This window comes from Aspergillus uvarum (genome assembly GCF_003184745.1).
Source record: "Aspergillus uvarum CBS 121591 unplaced genomic scaffold BO82scaffold_96, whole genome shotgun sequence".
NCBI classification, from domain to species: domain Eukaryota; kingdom Fungi; phylum Ascomycota; class Eurotiomycetes; order Eurotiales; family Aspergillaceae; genus Aspergillus; species Aspergillus uvarum.
The window spans coordinates 4,107-19,443 of NW_020291393.1; the positions used below are offsets into that span (position 1 = coordinate 4,107).

The 15,337-nt window shown below is 55.3% G+C and overlaps 4 protein-coding genes across 4 annotated transcripts; 2 read left to right on the plus strand and 2 right to left on the minus strand.

Annotated features, from left to right (window-relative positions):
* Window positions 1-304: 304 nt before the first annotated feature.
* On the minus strand, window positions 305-2,335 carry BO82DRAFT_407477 (uncharacterized protein; the record flags this gene model as incomplete). The annotated part of the gene is made up of 2 exons (XM_025639634.1): window positions 305-2,204; window positions 2,274-2,335. The coding sequence occupies 2 exons, from the start codon at window positions 2,333-2,335 to the stop codon at window positions 305-307; spliced, it is 1,962 nt and encodes a 653-aa protein (XP_025486234.1).
* A 508-nt stretch (window positions 2,336-2,843) lies between these two features.
* BO82DRAFT_347931 (anaphase promoting complex subunit 1) lies at window positions 2,844-9,252 on the plus strand (the record flags this gene model as incomplete). The annotated part of the gene is made up of 1 exon (XM_025633810.1): window positions 2,844-9,252. One exon carries the CDS (start codon window positions 2,844-2,846, stop codon window positions 9,078-9,080), a length of 6,237 nt encoding a protein of 2,078 aa, XP_025486235.1. The 3' UTR covers window positions 9,081-9,252.
* A 40-nt stretch (window positions 9,253-9,292) lies between these two features.
* On the minus strand, window positions 9,293-10,978 carry BO82DRAFT_359486 (RPAP1 family protein). Its single transcript, XM_025636593.1, has one exon. It carries the CDS (start codon window positions 10,926-10,928, stop codon window positions 9,408-9,410), a length of 1,521 nt encoding a protein of 506 aa, XP_025486236.1. The 5' UTR covers window positions 10,929-10,978; the 3' UTR covers window positions 9,293-9,407.
* Window positions 10,979-11,580: 602 nt separating this feature from the next.
* On the plus strand, window positions 11,581-15,016 carry BO82DRAFT_396408 (uncharacterized protein). Its single transcript, XM_025638837.1, has 2 exons — window positions 11,581-14,083; window positions 14,150-15,016. Exons 1-2 carry the CDS (start codon window positions 12,081-12,083, stop codon window positions 14,541-14,543), a joined length of 2,397 nt encoding a protein of 798 aa, XP_025486237.1. The 5' UTR covers window positions 11,581-12,080; the 3' UTR covers window positions 14,544-15,016.
* Window positions 15,017-15,337: the final 321 nt, after the last annotated feature.

Sequence of the window (15,337 nt, forward strand, 5' to 3'; positions counted from 1 at the left end):
ACGATATGTGCCGTGTTTGGGGGTAGGGGGAGGGAGAGGGGCAAGGTAATGGGAATGAAGGAAGGATACGGTAAAAAGTCCCGAAAGTTGTAAACTTGTAAGTATTGGGTATCTTGGTCATCCTATCTGTTTGACCGTCGTGACGGGATGAGAGGTGCTGTTTGGTGGAAAGGGGTGGTCCTCGGGGCGTCGCGGACAGTCACACGTTGAATGCTTGGTGGGAGATATGCTGACTTGCTTCGAATCACAGTCGCATTGAACAGGACATTGCAGGGTATTTTTTTTCGAGGTTGCTTGGTACAATTCAGGTAAAGTTGCGGAGGCGCTTGATTGGGCTTCCCATGCCGATCGACCGTTTAGCGCTCGCCATACCGCTCAAGAGTCGGTCCATCCCGTCCACGTCCAGTTCACCCTTGTGCAGACGCTGCTGATCGGTCTCAGAGAAACTGACCCCAGCGACGGTCATGGTGCCGACGGGGATGTTCTCGGGCTCCGCCACTTTCGGCGCAAGGATCAGAATTTGATGTTCGGCAGTGAGAATCAAGTCGAATGGCGGCTGTTCGGAGCCGCGTGTGCGGCTGGCGGCTACAGGGAGGTGACCGATTCCTTTCAGGCGCTCACCCATGAAGGTGACGTCCTGGAGGGTGGACACCCGGCAGCGGTTGGAGGGATCAAACGTGCCAGTAGCCTTGATGGCATTGCGCCACAAAGACAACAAACTAGAGATAACGGCGGTCTGGTTACCGTGTCGTAGTAGGATAGCCTCATCTGGCATGGGGTCTCTCCATGTATTCGTTTGATACACGGAGATGCCTCCGCACAGCGACGAGTTGGCGGTGCCGGCCGAGCCGCCTTTCAACAACGTATCCTCCCGTATACGTTTGGTCGACGGTGTGAGGGGTGCGAACCTGGGTCGATGTTCGAAAGAAGGACCGCTAGCCTCGGAGTGATGACCGCTCGGGAGTGGGCTCAGAAGCCGTCCGCTGACAGAAAAGGTCGTCAGAGAGCCGCCAGTGACGCCCTGCACACTGGCTTGACGCTCAAGCGGACCCTTGATGTTTCCGGGGCCAGTACCTTCAATGTCCCAAACCCCCCATTCTCCGTCCGACATCAGGACCATGATCGCTCGTCCTCCGAGTACCCATTCCGCGCTGATTACAGTCTTGCGCCGCGTGAGTCCCGAAACGCTCTGTTCGAATCCAGGGTAAAGACTCATGTGCCACCGTCCTTCCGTCTGGGAGGTCTCAAAATCGCTTTGCACGCTGGAGGACCTGCGCGAGGCCTTGGATCGCTTCGCAGCAAAACATGAGTAAACTTTGACACAGCCGCTATGGAAAGCGACAAGCAATGTAGAGTGGCGCGGCGTGGGGTAGCCGGATGGGTTGAATGAGATGTTCGTGGCCGGAGCCGGGAGGTATCGTCGTTTAGTCTCGATCGCATCGTCGCAGAGCTGATGCCCCTCTGCAATCGGGATCCGGTGAATTAAAAGCAGCCCCGCCGACTCTGCGGAATGGGTGGCGACGAGAAGGTCCCACCGTCCGGGAGCATGCTGCTGGCCGCGGGATGAAGTCCGCTCCTTGTTCTCGGTCTCCTGGTACGTGAACGTAACGCTGAGACCGCGGGGAAGTTCTTGATGGGACACCCCGCCGCTGATGGAAATGGTTTGGACCCCAATCTTGGGCTGGTTGGGGTGAGGGGGAGCCAGAGGTATGGTCACCACGCGCGTCGAGTAGTCTGCGCAGACGGCAGCAATGACAACGAGCTCTTTTAAGGTTGGAGGGAATGGGTCAAGTGATGAGCGAGCTGCTTCGGGTAGAATGTGAGGTACTGCCAGATGAAGAACCCTGCTCCCCAGAGGGATGTCGATCTGGCGCAGGATGCTTTCATAAGGATGAGCGGGATCCACTTCGGGCTCCTCTTCCTCGAACTGAGCTTTGGGTTCTTCTTTGGAGATGGACGATTGAACCTCTGCGACGCTCTCGTCGTCGGAATCAATGATCATAACAGCGTCGTCACTCGGCGGTGGAGCGGGCTTCTGGGGCTTATCTGCCTGGGCAACAGGAGCCTTCTCCGTGGCGAAAGGTTTCCCTCCGCGCCAAACCACCTTTAGACCCGTCTCGTAGCCGTAAACGATAATCGATGAGCCATTGGGGGCAACAAGGGGGTAGCCGGCTGCCGTATGAACACGATGGGGGAGTTGATAGCTAGAGGGGGACAAGCAGCCACGGTCAATTCAGGTAGTCTTTTTTTTCTTAGCTCAAGACAAAATTTACCTTAATTGTAAGCCGCCATCATCTCTGGGTCTAACCAGAGGCTTCGATGGGAGCGACGGCATGGTCTAAAGGTGTCTTGGAGGGATGATTTGCGGGTTTGTGATGGAATGCGCAGACTTTGGAAGCTTAGCTTTTGTTGGAAGAGCTGATATGGCACGAATTTGCTGGATCTCTAGTCCAGAAGACTGACAACCACCATTCCCGAGATTATGATTCCAATGGTAGGAAGTGTGAGGGGTCCAGAGGAGTGAGAGGAGAGAGGAATGCAGAAATGCGGATCGGATTGGAGATGGGCGGGTTGTTTTTGTCGGGGGAGGAAAAGGCGGAGGAGATCAACTTTCAATCCCGCTGCCGCGTCCAGCGCGTACGTACCTCTTTTGTATACTTACTTGACTTACTACACAATCTCCCTTCCACCCCTCCAAACAATTCCTCAATTCTGGTGTGGGGTTCCTCTCTTCTCTTATTGACACATGCCGGGACGACAATGGACATGACCCTGTTTCTGGCTCCGTTTGCCAGACCTTCTTCATCCGCTACACCCAACGACAACCAGTTGCGTCGCCGATAATGGCTGCCGTGCGGTCTCTCGGTCTCCACGAACCTGCGGCTGTCGCCTTCCTTGTCGCCGAAGGTCTACTCCCCCCCGACCCATCCGAAGACCTCTACAAGTGGTCCACCAGTGTCGATGAAGATTCCAACGGTCCGGTTGAAGATGAGATCGTATGGACCAAGAGTTGCGCAGTTTGGTCGCGAGCCGGGGTGGTGAAGAGAATCTTCCGCTTAGATCTTGAGAAGGAAGATATTCGACATGCCTTGCTGGCTAATTTCTCCGCGGGAAAAATCAAACGCTCCGAAGCAAGTCTTTTGAAAGTGACAAAGGCCGCCGATCGTGCGCCCATCCACAATGCCCTTGGCGGCTCTCGAGACTCCAGCGAATCTCATGTTGACACAAGCCACCAACAGCACAAACATCCCAGCACGAAACGGAAGATTGACCAGCGAGATGGCAAAGCTGCAAGGTCGGATGGACTCCAGTCGGGCAATGTGTCGCGCGCATTAGTGGTGGTATTCAAGTCCCAGGCTCATATCTTCTTCTTAACTGGAAACAGCCATGTCGTCCCTCTTCCATTCGAAGTTGACTCGGTCTTTGCCACTCCCCAAGGCTTGCTGTTCCAGCGAAAAGTACTTGAGGAGGAAGCTGTGAGCCCTCTTCCAATGGCTCCTCCGAATTCCTTCGTATCAAACTTGCCCGACTTCCGAGCGTCACTAACGCTTGAGATCCCCTCAGGCAGAAAAAGTCGCCCATCCTTGACAATCTCACCTGCCCAGCACCCGGGTCTACGGCCTCGCAACAACAAACAGGCGGAGCTGCCCCGCGTCTTCTCGCTTATGGATCCCCATTCGGAGATGGGCCTGGTGGTCACCAAACAATCGTCTCGATGGCTACATACAAGTGTTAATACCCGACCTTCGGGCTTGGATGTCCTCGACTCTGCCGACGAGATTGTCTATGTATCTCCTAGAGATGAGCTATCTGGCCTGAGTCGATCTTTGGCCAATGGGCCTCTGATACTCGTGGTCACTTCCAACATCAATACAGGCCTCTATACAATCTGGACAGCACGCTATCGAGAAGATGAGTTCGCGCCAGCTTCCAAGAAGAAAAAGGACAAGAGACGAGACACAGGTGGGACTCGATCCAAAAGACGGAGCTCCCACTTCGGAATGACCACTGGGTCTACCACACCTGCTGCCCGCCCGTCAGGTGCGAGAGAAAGTTTCGGTCCCAGGGGTGATGCGTGGAACACATCTGGTCTGTCCTTGTCGCAGTACTCCACGGACGGCAGGCCAGACGAGGACGACCTAGCCTCGAAATTGGGCCAAGACTTCGGAGATATCGGGGTGCCACTGAAGACCTCCCGACGTGTGAGTTCTCTATTGGCACGAGCGGACCTGGCATCCAGCCAGGATAGAATCACATTCTCGGATTTGGCGACGGGCAGTCAACCGAGCTCCATGCCTCACGGGAACTTTCGGCAGTCCATTGGTGCTGGTAGCACTCGGGGAAGTTTCGGGTTCAATCCGAGGGGCTCCTTGCCACCCGGCACCGGTTCAGTTTACAGTACTACGAGCAGCTTTATTGATGCGCCGGTGGATAGGCTTCTGGAAGAACTCAACAATGAAAGTCTCTTCGAAGGATTTGAAAACATGGACCTGAAAGATTCGGCCTCGGGGCTTCCAGAAGAAGTACTCCTAACCAAAGTTGAGAGCTTCTCTTCCAAATTCTCGGGCTCCTTCCATACCCCGTTGAGGTTCAAGTCATCCTCACGACGACCGAAGATCGTTACGATCTCTCCGTCAGAGTTCGGAAATGCACAGGATGGCAACTCAGCAGCCTTGGCTCTCTGCCTAGTGGATCAAGAGGCAAGGTCTATGACTGTTGTCAATCTTCGAGTTGATCGCGTTGCGATCCCAAAGAAAGATGGCATGTTCACCAAGAAGTCCAAGAAGGGTGCCGCGTCGAATGAGCGCTCGTTACTTGTCCAAGCGTCAGGCGTGCAGCATTTCCCAGACGTCTGGGATGCTTGCAAGGTGACTGATGGCGGTATATCGAGACTCATGACGGTAAGAACAGGCGAGTATGGCCAAGGCGTTTTGCATCTCCAAACTCCGTCTGGTACACCGCAGGCGGTTGAAGTGCCGCGTGACCTCATGTTGCACGAAGCATATGGAATCTACCTAAACGTTCCTGGGAGCCGTCGAAGAGACAGCGGCGTCAGACGCTTAATGACCGATTCGTTGATTGCCATTGTTGGGCTTGATCATCCTGCTGTGCGAGGGAAGTTTGATGTCATTGACTCGGCTAATCGTCGACATAAACTTCAGATCAAGATGGAGCCTAGCAATGAATTGGTGAAGAATGTCTTCGAGATGTGCCGGTTCGCATTACCAGATTCTGAAAAGGCAGGTGACGGGATTCTGTCAACATGGTGGGAGGTAATGAAATGGCTCCATGGGCGAGATATTGACGATAACGATTTGGAGTGGACAGCTATGGTTCTAGTCTTGTTCTCAATGGCGATTCCTTTTATTGAAAGTAAGCCGACAAAAAACCCAGTCAGGCCCACGCGACGAAAGAAGGGGCTATTGCGGTCAAGCAGCGGAACATACATTGATTCGGGAAGTTGGGAGGCGATGCTCGACCAGGAGTCTGGCTCTGCTGGTGTGGTGGCATCGTGGATGAACACCAGCTCTTGGGGCTGGGTTGTAGAGCAAGACGCACAGGACAGCGAACTCAGCCAAGGCGCGCCATCCCCTTCAAGCCAGTCCACCTATCGTCGGAACACCTACCTCACTCGTTGCATCGCTCTGGCTAGAGAGTTTCTGCATAGTCCGCCGGGCGTTTTCGTTATGGGTTCAGAGGGGACTTTACCTACAGCGCTGTCATTCAGCCAAAGCTTGCGAAGTACGGCATTATGTACGATTCTAGTGGCGTTGCACCTGCTTCGGGAAGAGCATAAGCTGTCCATTTGCGATAGCGAACAGTCGCATAAATCCCTGGGTCTTCTTGCTCCTGTCCTAGCCCAGATCGGTGGCTGGCTTGGATGGACGTCCTGGACTTGGGCAGACGACACTTATTTCGGAACGGAGATGGCTAGTATGGATCGTTGGGAATTCGAAGACACGCGTATATCCAAGCTAGACGTTCCTGACGAGCCGTTCGCCCCTCCTTCGATCTTCTTGCATCTGGAAAAGGCATGGAGTGGAACGACTGGGTCTTTCTTCACACTCTTGAACCTTGTTATCGGTTCTGATCGGTCTCCAAAGAAGGGTCGCCTGTGGCAAGAATGCTACGCACTCACCCCGCGAACATTGGCACTAGATGGATTCTTATCAGAGGTACACACCTGCTCGACGCCACTGGACCGGGTCCAGCTTCTCAATCGCTGGGGGTTCACGAAGAACATCATCGAGACCTTCCCGGAAGGTGTCAGCACTCCCTTACACGAAACTATCTTACGATTACAGATACACGCCTCGACCTCCTGGGGCTCGGCGCTGCTCCAGCTCATCGATCGCGAAGACCTCAATATCTCCCTAGGTGGGAACAATTCGGGACCACCGCCTGCCCCCGCACCGCTGCAGCCTGCAATGTCGCATGAAGCAGTACGCGACGTTCATCACATTGGTGTCTCTGCTCTGGATATCGATGCAACCAATTCTTTCGAGGTATCTGCAGAGGCAGATCGGCTGTCCGTGACAAGGTTGATCTTCCGCGAAGATAAGCGTTTCATTGAAGCGACACGGTTGCTAAACCAGTCCAAGGCTCCGGTGGCTGAATGTGTACCCGAGCCAGAGTGGACTGATTCGGATTTGTTGGAGGCGCAGAAAGAAATAGTGCAACTCGTGACCCTGCGTACGCTTTCTATCCCAACTGGGCGCGCTATGTTGGCCTTCAGCGGTCGCCTGCCTCTCCTCACCGAGAAACTTCCTATTCCTTCCTTTTCATTGCAATGTGTTATGAAACCATCGAATGTAACGATCAGCGCAGACCGAGCCTCCTTCAGTGAGGAGAAGGTGTGTTGGGCCTTCTTCCATAACGGGGTGTCCACGGGCCTGGCTATTTCGAGAAATTCAAAGGGCATTGATACCTCTTGGATCCTCTTCAACAAGCCACAGGAGCTTACCAACCGACATGCCGGCTTCCTTCTGGCGTTGGGCCTCAACGGCCATCTTAAATCGCTGGCTAAGTGGGTGGCTTTCAAGTATTTGACCCCCAAACATACGATGACATCGATTGGCTTGCTGCTAGGTCTTTCGGCCTCTTACCTGGGAACAATGGATACCCTTATTACCCGCCTTCTTTCCGTTCATGTCACACGGATGCTGCCAATGGGTGCAGCTGAGCTCAATCTATCGCCACTGACCCAAACGGCCGGGATCATGGGGATTGGCCTGCTGTATTGCGGCTCACAGCACCGACGTATGAGCGAAGTCATGTTGTCCGAAATTGAGAACGTCGAGCAGGAGGAAAGTAGCCCAGCTCACGATGATTTGCGGGACGAAGGGTACCGTCTTGCAGCCGGGTTGGCACTGGGTTTCATCAACCTCGGCAAAGGAAAAGACCTTCGTGGTATGCGCGACATGCACATTGTGGAGCGACTGCTAGCTGTGGCTGTGGGCACCAAGAACGTGGACCTTGCGCACATACTAGATCGAGCCACAGCTGGCGCGACAATTGCGTTAGCAATAATCTTCATGAAGACCAATGACGAGATTCTGGCGCAGAAGATCGACATCCCAGACACAACGGTGAGATTTGATTACGTCCGCCCAGATATTTTCCTTCTGCGCACCCTTGCACGTCACTTGATCATGTGGGATCGTATCCGGCCCACCGATGAGTGGTTTGTGCAAAGTCTGCCACCAGGTTATCGACGACGGTATCGCCTGAGGAGCGTGCGCCGACTAAAGAGCGATGACATGCCGTTCTTCAATATCGTGGCGGGGTTGTGTTTCACACTCGGTCTGCGCTATGCGGGCTCAGCTCAGCCGCCAGTGCGCGATCTTCTACTCGCCTACCTTGACCAATTCATCCGCATCTGTCGTCTGCCTGCGATTAACTACGACGCCAAGCTGACGCGCAATTCCGTGCGACACTGCCAGGATGTCGTGGCCCTATCAGCCGCCGCTGTCATGGCCGGCACTGGCGATCTGGCCCTCTTTCGCCGGCTGCGGTCTTTACATGGACGCGTGGATTCGGACACGCCGTACGGCAGCCATATGTCCTCACATATGGCGCTAGGGCTGTTGTTCCTGGGCGGTGGCAGTTACACTCTGGGTATATCGGACCTGGCCGTTGCATCCCTGCTCTGCTCGCTCTACCCCATCTTCCCCACTACCGTACTTGACAACAAATGCCATCTACAGGCGTTCCGCCATCTGTGGGTGCTGGCTGCCGAACCACGCTGCCTGGTGCCGCGCGATCTCGATTCTCGCCGGCCGATCTCCCTCCCCATAACATGGACCAATGCCCAAGGCATCTATCGTACTGTCACGGCACCCTGCCTCCTTCCCGACTTGAGCGGACTGACTCGCGTGGAAATTCGCCACGCGGACTACTGGCCCTTAGTTCTGGACTTTGCCGCTCATCCTGACCTGCGTGACAAGCTTCGCCAAGGCGACCAATCAGTTTACCTTCGCCGAAAGGCTATGTACAACTTCACAGGCGCGTCGTCCGTCTTCGTGTCGACTCTTTCTGGTCTCAGCGGCGTACAGGACGTCCTTCCGTCTTCCACAATCGCCACACAATCAGGCAAGGGCCTGTTGGTCCCGGCTCAAGTCACCCCTCTGAGCGGGCCACGAACCCCTAGTGCAACCGCTCACAACCTCTGGGAATGGATCTTTGCCTTGGATTCTCTGCAGGATCTGGGCGTTCGCGAGAAAGCTCTCGTACTGCCCCAGTCTTCCTCCGCCATTTGGCGCCGTCGTTCCGGAATCCCGACGGCGGAGTTGACGGCCGTGCCCTGGCTCCGCCCCTCTGCTGTAGACATCCAGCTTGTCTTGGAGCGGACGGTGCATGATATCGTTCAGGCAGCCAGAGGTCGGGGCGCCGATGCGGACGAGGTTCGAGACCGGCTATGGCAGTTACGGTTGTTATTCAGCTGGCTGGATTCGTGGGCTGAGGACGGCATGGACCCTGAGGGCAAGGGTGGATCCTCTGATGGCTTGTGGCTGCGCAGGGATTATATCGAGGAGACCAGGTGGAAGATCTGGGGGGTCCAGATTGGAGATTCAGAATGAGGCGGTGTACATGAAAAATGATATGGAGAGAATAGTTGCTCTGCTCCCTGTTGCTACGGCAGTGCCGCAGGGTATATGATTGATGACCTGCTAAGATGTTTACATTCTGTGCTCGTTTATACTCTACTAATCCAAGGGAGGTTGTACTACTATAGTGAAATGGACAAAGAGGCAAAATCTTGTCGCTGTACAGGGCGTGAATCTCCATGCGAGTTGATTTATACAGTATATTACGAGAAGGCCGTCGTAGACTCGTTGAGTTCATACCGTTCCAAGCTGAATTCGCCTCTTATCCCCTAATTCCCGTGATAAGAGAAGTCCGGGGTGTCACTGAGAGCGAACAGCGCCTTCTTTAAGAATCCCCCGATCCCCTCCTCCGCCCATCTGCCACAACCAGACTCCTTCCACCGCCCACGCGGTAGCGCTGGCGTGGTGTCGCCGTCTACTTGCCTCCTTGGCGGGTGTAACCTTATCTTCTTCTCCCTCCTTATCCTCCTCCTCCTTCTGCTGCTGCTCCCGTCTCGGGGAACGCTCGGTATTTCCTGAATCGTCCGCTTCCGCCAACATGCCCGCGACCACTCCCTCCTTCTCGATCGTGGCCCACAATCCCTCAACCAGCGGAGTTCCTCTCTCACCGAACTGGCCCTTTCCTAGTCGAAACAAGATGCGGCCCAGCACCTGCCACGCGATGCACCGCTGCGCGGCGAATGTCGAGCGACTGAGGATCGCCAGCTCGGGGATCGTGTACCCCGCTGCGTGGGGGTCTTTACCGTGGTGATGCAATCCTAGACTTGTGGGAAGTGATAATGAGGTCGACGGCGGCAGGATGGTGCCCAGCAAGGAGAAGCGTAGGTAAGCTGGGTGGATGGCCTGAGCGGTACTGGCGGGGTGGTACGGGGAGTTCGAGTCGGGGTCTTCGTCGGAGGCGGAGGGAGGTTGCAGCCAGCTGAGACTGGAAGGGTCGTGGGCGATGTTGGGGAAGTAGTGCGTTTGGAGATCGGAGAGGAAATTCGGGGACGAAGGGTCAAGATTCGGCATAGACGATGCGGAGGGGGCGGTGGGAAAGTGCACGGCTCCGGAGAGGGGAAGAGATGCTGCGGCAGCAGGATGGAGGTCGGAGGGCAGTTGAGCGGGTGGGAGATCGTCGATTGCGGAGTTGTTTTCTGGTGGTGGTGGTGGTGGTGGTGATGGCGACGGCGGGGATAATGAGGAGGATGGTTTTTGATGCTGGTTAGAGGCATGTACATCTTGCTTCAATGCTGCTGGTGGTGGTGTGGTGGTGGTGGTGGTGGTAGGGGTGGTTGGATTATGTGCATGGTCTTCGGTTCGTTTTTCAGGATGTTGGTTCTTGGATGATGGTTGCGGTGGTTGCGGTGGTTGCGTGGATGGAGGGGTAGAATCAGCGTCATCGATACGGGCTCGACGGAGGAATCGCTCAAGTAGAGATGGATCCAAAGATTCGAGCAGCTCTTCACGTTCGTGTTGGATTTGTGCCTGCGACATCGCGGCCAATTGTCGGTCGTTCTGCTCCGCGATGGCCTGCTTCTCGTCCCTCTCGGTGGGGATGTCCGAAGAAACTGCGGACGATGCGATGAACGATGACGAGTCCTGAGCTCGGCGCTGTTTGAAAGCAGATGGCTTATTGCGCCGACGATGGGCGGGAAAGCCGGTGGTGGTGGGTTTGAGCATCGGCGGTGCGGGGTTTGCGGCAGGGGACCGTTCACGAATCTCACCGATCATCCCGGGAATCGCGAGAGTGGAGGCCCCCTCCGACGAGGCGGGTGGGAGTTCTTCTTGATCATCATCAGAGTCAAGGTTGAGAATAAACCGGTCGCCACGGAAAACCATGATGAAAGTCGGACACCTGGCGGAAGTTGGGAAACGACGATGAAAGGATGGATGATGATGATGGCATAATGATCGGAAATGCGTGGACGGGAAGGATTAAAGAACACCCAAGAGGGGAATAGCCCATCTGACTCAGCATGAGGCTCAAAAGCTAAAAGTTGGAGAGCTAGTCCTGTTCTAGATTAGTGGCTCACTTGGTTGGACTGCCTGATTAGGCTAGGTCCAGGGTGTCAGGTGACTTAATCTGATATCGGATGATGAATGAATGAATGGAATGAATGGATGAATGGGATGGGAGTAAGTCCCGTAGCTACGGTACGTACTTTGTATCCTGCCCTCTGCACTATCGATTCTCTTCCAATAATCAACTACTCAACTAACCAACTATAATAGACTCTACTACACAATCCATTCCAATCATTCTACATCGATATGTTCTATCACAATTGAGGTCAATAAGGCAATAATCAAGTAAATTCGACAAGTCAAACGCGGCGCCTGGTCGCCAGCCCGCAGTTACTGACTGTTTGCTGTCGTGGTAGTCTTCCTAGTTCCTACTCTTTCTCTCTCCTCTTTGCTTGGGCTCCTCCTCCTCTTCTCTTCCCTTTCCCTTTCCCTTTCCCTTTCCCTTTCCTCTTCCACTTCCTCTTCTCCTCCTTCTTACCCTCCCGCCGTCGTCTGCTATACTTCAATTCTCTCCCCTCTTTCTCAATCCCCGACCTTTTCCCCTTCTTCTTTCCTTTACCTTTCTTCTCTTCCTTTTTCCTTTCTATCTTTGTCTTCCTTCCCTATTGATTCTTACTGGGTTCCTTTAATGCGCATTGTTTTGGGCAGGAGTGCCTGATTCTACTTTCTGCTCCTTCTTTGCCGCCACCCCTCTCTCTGCCTGCATCTCCAGCGCATCTCTATCATCGGGAACCATCTGAATTGCATCTCAATCGTGTTATTGCAGATTCGGGGCCACTCCCGCGCGTCAACCGGACTCAATATACTGCAAGTTCCTTCCCCATAACGCGCAGTAACGCCTAGCCAGCCTCATCGTATCTCTTTCAACCCGGCCACCCTCTCGATGCACCATCACCCCCAGCTTTAACTCTCCTCCCCCCTCCCCCTCCCCCTCCGCCTCTCTCGAGCCGTCTATTGCTGCTCATCATGTCCCCGGAGCCCTCCAATATACCGCCCCAGGACGAACACGAGTCCCGCACCACACACGACGGTACCCCTCGCGAAACTCGCCCTCGACGGTCGCGTCGCAAGAAGGACGACGACCACGAAGCCGACCGCAAAGATACGGTCCGATCGACTAAAGTGAAGGATAAGAAGGAGGATCAAGACCCCAATACCAACAAGGAGAATCGCGAAAAGGAGCCTAAACGAGGCAGTCGGCGCCACCGAGATAAGTCTCTCTCAACGACGAGTGCCCATCTTGCTTCATCGTCTTCACAAGCCCGCAAGAAGCCAAAGTTAGAGCCAGCCACTCCAGACCAAAGTCCGGCGCCCGCGACTGTCTCTGTGCCTGGACCGACCGGGCCTGGTCTGCCGTATGCAGTGACAGCAACAGCCGCAGTAGCAGCGCCAGTACCTTTACAACCCTTACACGCCATCCATACGCCTCCTCTCTCGGCCATTCCCCTAGTGAATGCTGCGGTGACTGCTGCTTCAGCTCCGACTCCCAGCACTCCGGGGGCTAGTCCTTCACGGCCCAGTGTCCCTTCACATCATCCGGCGCCTATGCACTCCACGCGTCCACTCCACGCGACCTTATCCCGACCTCCGTCTCATCCCACTCCCACTCCCCCGCCCGCGGCTTCACCTTATTTGACCATGATGCCGTCCGTGCCACCACCACCACCACCACCCCATCATCCTGCTCCTCCCCCGCCTACTGCTTCTCAGCCTTCGCAGCGGACCAGCGGCCAGAACTTCGATCCGATTCGTTCAGCCTTCGATACTTCCTCGTCCGCCCCTCCTGCATTCAGTCCTCCTACACATTCCATCTCTCCCCGTCCCAACCGCGCGAGTGCATCACCCGCCATTGCCAGCATTATTGATCCGCCGTCAACGGCCGCCCCATCGATATACACCCCGCGACCATATGCGTCTCCTGTGTTAGGTCCACCCAGTTATGTGCCCTCCCCCGCGATTCCTAAACCCGCACCCACGCCGCCTCAAGTGCCTATTCAACTACAGTCTCAACCGACCTCACCTTATGCCCATCGATCTCCTTATGCTGCGCCGCCTCCACCAGCACCGGCCCCGGAGCCATCCCAGTCGGTGCAGCTACCCCCGACTACAGTTTCTGCTACACCATCTTCCGCACCCGTAGCATCGCCACCAGTACCACCGACGGCGGCACCGGCACCGGCACCGGCACCGGCACGACCACCACCCGCTCCCGCCCCGTCTACAAAGCCACCGCCGTCCCCCGAGCCGACACCGATGGATGTTGATACGGAGCCCCCCGCTTCGGTGACTGCTGCATCCAAGGTAACTAAGAAGGATGCAAAATCCAGCCCCGGAGTTGCACCAGCTTCGAATGCCACATCGCCCAAACCCGCCAAACCGGTCAAGGACAAGGACCCAGCTCCTCCTCCATTACCTCAAGGTTCAGGCTTGATATCCAATGCTCTCTTTGGCGTGGACGGTAGCACATCCACAAGCGAAGCTTCGCAGCGTCGGACCCCTAATATAATTCTTCACATCCCACTCAAAGGCAATGGCAACAGGATTGTCAACTTCGCCCGCCTGGCAGAGGAACAGTACGGCTTCGCGGCGCTACATCCGCGACTAGCGGCCCAAAAGGAGCGCTTAGCGCGGGTTGCAGCCGCTGGAGCTGCCCTCGAGCGCAACGACAAGACTGGACGAGGATTTTCTGCTGGTGAAAGTGCGGACGAGGATCTCACCCTTGACGTCGACCGAGACAGTGAAATGGATGGGGAGGGCGCCCTCGGCGCATCCGCGCGGTCCACTGGCCCTGAGCTCACTGACGGCAAGAAGAAACGACGCAAGAAGAAGATGGAGGAATATGATCGGGATGACCCATTCGTCGATGACAGTGAATTGGCCTGGCAGGAACAGGCCGCCGCCAGCAAGGATGGATTTTTCGTCTACAGTGGCCCACTGGTACCCGAGGGCGAGAAGGTGCAGGTGGAACGGTGAGTACTCACCCAAAGCTGACGGTCTTTCCTTGATGCCATTGCTAATCTTACTTTATCATCTAGGGCGGACGGCACGATCAAAAGAGGCCGTGGCCGTGGCCGCGGTGGTCGCGGTCGAGGCCCGGTCACAACTCACCACCAAGTACCATTGGCTGCCGCCGTTCCCATTTCTCAGGAGACTGGCTTACCTGTCCGCGGTCCTGGATCGCGTGGCGGCAACACTTCTCGCCGGGCTCGCGTCAGCAAAGCTGCCCGGCACCAAGCAGACCATGACAAGGCCGGCAGCGCCGCATCAACTCCCGGTCGCGGAGGGGGTGCTGCGAGTCGCGGTGGTTCGACGAGTACTCGTGGGGGCAAGACGCCGATGGTTGAGCTAGCCCCAAGACCCAATCTCGCCCCCGCTCCTGCTGGTCCCAGTCCGGTTGCAGGCTCCGATGTTGGGAGGAGATATGGATAGAGGTTGTCCTCCGCAGAATGTGGTGTGGCTCGAAGGGGTCCCAGAGCCCATCCGGAAACTGCTATGAAATGCGGGTGCTTAACGTCTTTCCTTGCTTTGTCTGTTCTAGGTGTAATCGGGCTTGTGAACCTGCTGCATGTTTCGGGAATCGGTGTTTACTTTAATTCTGTTCTGCTGCTTTGCTTATTGACTTGTACGCTTCCAATGTCTGTCTCTGCTCGCTCGGTGATGGTTTATAGTGGGACTATTTACAAAATACTCCGAGTCTGGCCTTCGATACAGTCACCCGGCAATGATTGCAAGGACTCTTAACTCGTCTCCGCAGCACGTAAGGGTCGGTAGGGCATTTCCCCTTTCACCCCGTAAAAAGCCTTCCGGCCGCAGTGCAGCTGCAGCTGCGGTGGAGTGGTAGTGCAGGCCCTTACAGACACGCATGTACGAGTTCCCACAAAACCATCTCCGTATTCGCATTCGTCGGGTCGTTCCATGCCCGATAGAAATATAGTCCCAGGAGGAAAGATGAACCAAATAAAGTAGAACGAAAGAGTGGGAAGAAAAAGCAACCAATATGAAACATGAAATCCGAGAGTCCCTGCCTCACGATTCACAACCAAGGTCAACTGAACGCAACGCGAAGAATTGCTGCAACGCTAACATCGTTTTCACTGTCTCGGGAATGGATCGCAAGGAGTTTGGGGGAGGCAAACTGTGAGGCAGAATGTGATGTAGAAATTGAATGAAAAGGGTACATGTATGTATAGCTATGTATGTAGATAGAAAAGAGATGCCAGGTT

Bases quoted from the DNA above. Each gene is read 5' to 3' on its own strand.
- BO82DRAFT_359486 (XM_025636593.1), bottom strand. From the start codon at position 10,928: ATGGTTTTCCGTGGCGACCGGTTTATTCTCAACCTTGACTCTGATGAT.
- BO82DRAFT_396408 (XM_025638837.1), top strand. From the start codon at position 12,081: ATGTCCCCGGAGCCCTCCAATATACCGCCCCAGGACGAACACGAGTCC. The intron at 14,084-14,149 runs GTGAGTACTCAC...TTTATCATCTAG, and splicing joins GAGAAGGTGCAGGTGGAACG to GGCGGACGGCACGATCAAAA.